Source organism: Osmerus eperlanus, chromosome 27 (assembly GCF_963692335.1).
Source record: "Osmerus eperlanus chromosome 27, fOsmEpe2.1, whole genome shotgun sequence".
Classification (NCBI taxonomy): Eukaryota; Metazoa; Chordata; class Actinopteri; order Osmeriformes; family Osmeridae; genus Osmerus; species Osmerus eperlanus.
In genome coordinates, this window is record NC_085044.1 from 6,166,090 (window position 1) to 6,169,406 (window position 3,317).

Sequence of the window (3,317 nt, forward strand, 5' to 3'; positions counted from 1 at the left end):
CAGAGAGAGACAGAGAGACAGAGATACAAGTGATACAAATGGTCAGCCATTAGAGAAATGCCGGATGGGTAGGGTAAGATTTCAGATTAGTAATGAGTGTTGTGTGTCTTAAGGTACATAGTCCTGTTTTGTGAACTTTTATTTTACCGCTCTTGTGAGCAGCATGAAGATAGTTTGCTGTGTTGTGTATTGCTACAGTGGTGTCCATATAAGGTACGTTTTTAAAAACCTTCAGTAAATTATTTTCTGAGACACACACATAAGAGAATATTATTATTGGATTACATTTTTTGAAATTCCAATCCAAAGTCTCCAAATCCAAAGTTTATTGTTAATTTGCATGAACTGCTTATTGTGAAGTAACTAATCCAAAATTATCATTTTGAAGAAAATCAAATGACTATGAAGAGGAGTTGTATGCTAGAAATCAAGTTTTTATCACAGTGTTACATGTTTTTTTCCAGACAAAATAAACCTGAGAAACATACACCTCACCAAATGATCACAATTACATATGCAGAGTGGACATTATGACAGACAAAAGATTTCCTTTATAAGTAAAATCTGAGTTCTCATTAGCTTGGTACTGTTTCCTCCAGATCCCCCATTGGCCAACCATACTTGATTGTGGGCGGACACTAGACAGAGAAGACATCTTATGGCTCCAGAGAGACTCAACCAGAGAGACTACAGAGAGAGATTCAAGCAGAGACAGCAGTGCCCGGAGAGAGGATCAACCAGAAAGAGCAGTGACAGAGAGAAACAAGTTTCTAGAGACTAGATACAAGACAGGATCCAGACAGACTAGACAAAGAACAAAGAGAGACCAGAGTTATGGAGAAACATCACTGCGACTCTTGTGGGAAGAGCCTTTCCTCATCCAGTAGCCTCCAGAAGCACATGCTGATCCACACTGGAGAAAAGCCCTACAGCTGTGACGTCTGTGGTAAAACCTTTAGACAGTCTGGTACTCTCAGCGTTCACCGCAGGATCCACACTGGAGAGAAGCCATACAGCTGTGACCTCTGTGATGAAACCTTTAGCCAGGCTGGCAATCTCACAGCTCACCGCAGGATCCACACTGGAGAGAAGCCCTACAGCTGTGACCTCTGCGGTAAAACCTTTAAAAAGGCTGGCCATCTCACAGTTCACAGCAGGATCCACACCAGAGAGAAGCCCTTCAGCTGTGACCTCTGTGGTAAAACCTTTAGCATGGCTAGTACTCTCAATGATCACCGCAGGACCCACACTGGGCAGAAGCCATACAGCTGTGACCTCTGTGGTAAAACCTTTAGCCACGCTGGCAGCTTAAGAGGTCACCGCAGGATCCACACTGGAGAGAAGCCCTACAGCTGTGATGTCTGTGGGAAAACCTTTAGCCACGCTGGCAGCTTAAGAGGTCACCGCAGGATCCACACTGGAGAGAAGCCCTACAGCTGTGACCTCTGTGATAAAACCTTTAGCCTGAATAGTACTCTCAGCGTTCACCGCAGGACCCACACTGAAGAGAAGCCCTACAGCTGTGACCTCTGTGGTAAAACCTTTAGCCAGGCTGGCCATTTTACAGCTCACCGCAGGATCCACACTAGAGAGAAGCCCTACAGCTGTGACCTCTGTGGTAAAACCTTTAGCCTGGCTAGTAGTCTCAACGTTCACCGCAGGATCCACACTGGAGAGAAGCCCTACAGCTGTGACCTCTGTGGTAAAACCTTTAGCCAGGCTGGCCATTTTACAGCTCACCGCAGGATCCACACTAGAGAGAAGCCCTACAGCTGTGACCTCTGTGGTAAAACCTTTAGCCTGGCTAGTGCTCTCAATGATCACCGCAGGATCCACACCGGAGAGAAGCTCTACAGCTGTGACCTCTGTGATGAAACCTTTAGCCAGGCTGGCAATTTCACAGCTCATCGCAGGATCCACACCAGGGACAAGCCCTACAGCTGTGACCTCTGTGATAAAACCTTTGCACGGGTTGACAGTTTTACAGTTCACTGCAGGATCCACACTGGAGAAAAGCCCTACAACTGTGACGTCTGTGGTAAAACCTTTAGACAGGCTGGCCATTTCACAGCTCACCGCAGGATCCACACTAGAGAGAAGCCTTACAGCTGTGACCTCTGCGGTAAAACCTTTAGCCTGGCTAGTACACGCAACGTTCACCGCAGGAGCCACACTGGATAGAAGCCCTACAGCTGTGACCTCTGCGGTAAAACCTTTAGCCACGCTGGCAGCTTAAGAGGTCACCGCAGGATCCACACTAGAGAGAAGCCCTACAGCTGTGACCTCTGTGGTAAAACCTTTACACGGGTTCACAGTTTCAGAGATCACTGCAGGATACATACTGGGGAGAAGCCCTACAGCTGTGACCTCTGTGGTAAAAGCTTTAGCCAGGCTAGTGCTCTCAACATTCACCGTAGGATACACACTGGGGAAAAGCCCTACATTTGTGAATGCTGCGATAAAGCCTTCTCTACCTCAGGTGCTTTGAAGAATCACAGTAGGATCCACACAGGAGAGAAGCCCTACAGTTGCCCACACTGTGACTACTCAGGTAAAACAAATGGCAATCTGAAGAGTCACCTGCGTATCCACAATAGAAAAGACCCATAGCAGTGATGTGTGGGGCCGAGCTGACCCAGCAGTCACCACCTGAGAGAACTTCTGTATGACCCACAGCTGGAAGAACTACTGGCCTGCACCTACTGGGACAGCACATGCAGTAACACCAGATCTACAGTCCAACATGACTGCACACACACAGGAAATAATACTCTACCCCTGTAACGATGGGAGGGAAGCTGTGTCAGACTGGGTAGAAACCTTGTCAACTCTGGCTGACACCTTTCTGCTCTGAAGCAACTGAATTCAAGCACATATAATTTTCCGTTGTCGTCTAAAATGATCTGGTATTGTAGATATAGGAGGTGTTGAGGGGTGTGTGTGTTGTTCCAAACACACCATGAAATGTATTAGCATTTCCTGTGATAGTAGACTTGGTGGTTCTGATGTAGAGGGTTACTGTGTCTCTCACCAAGGGATCATTTGCTATTGTTTTTCAGACCATACTGAATACATTTCAGACAATACTGACTTTGTTGAATCTGTCTATATTTACTCTGACTATATTGAAGTCCTGTTGTTCTATGAACTTTCTTTCTGCTGTTCTTTCTACATACACTAGTTGTCTCTTTGGATAAAAGTGCCTGCTAAATGAATATTCATTGCTTCACGTTGGTACTTCATTATCACTTGGTTTCAGTCTGTTACATTTGTTGGTAAATGTAAAGCCTTTTGTAAGACTAATTTGAAAAGTGATA

At 45.8% G+C, this 3,317-nt stretch overlaps 1 protein-coding gene across 1 annotated transcript; it reads left to right on the top strand.

Annotated features, from left to right (window-relative positions):
• Nucleotides 1-3,317, top strand: LOC134013981 (zinc finger protein 761-like). Its single transcript, XM_062453782.1, has 2 exons — nucleotides 1-213; nucleotides 600-3,317. Exon 2 carries the CDS (start codon nucleotides 835-837, stop codon nucleotides 2,179-2,181), a length of 1,347 nt encoding a protein of 448 aa, XP_062309766.1. The 5' UTR covers nucleotides 1-213; nucleotides 600-834; the 3' UTR covers nucleotides 2,182-3,317.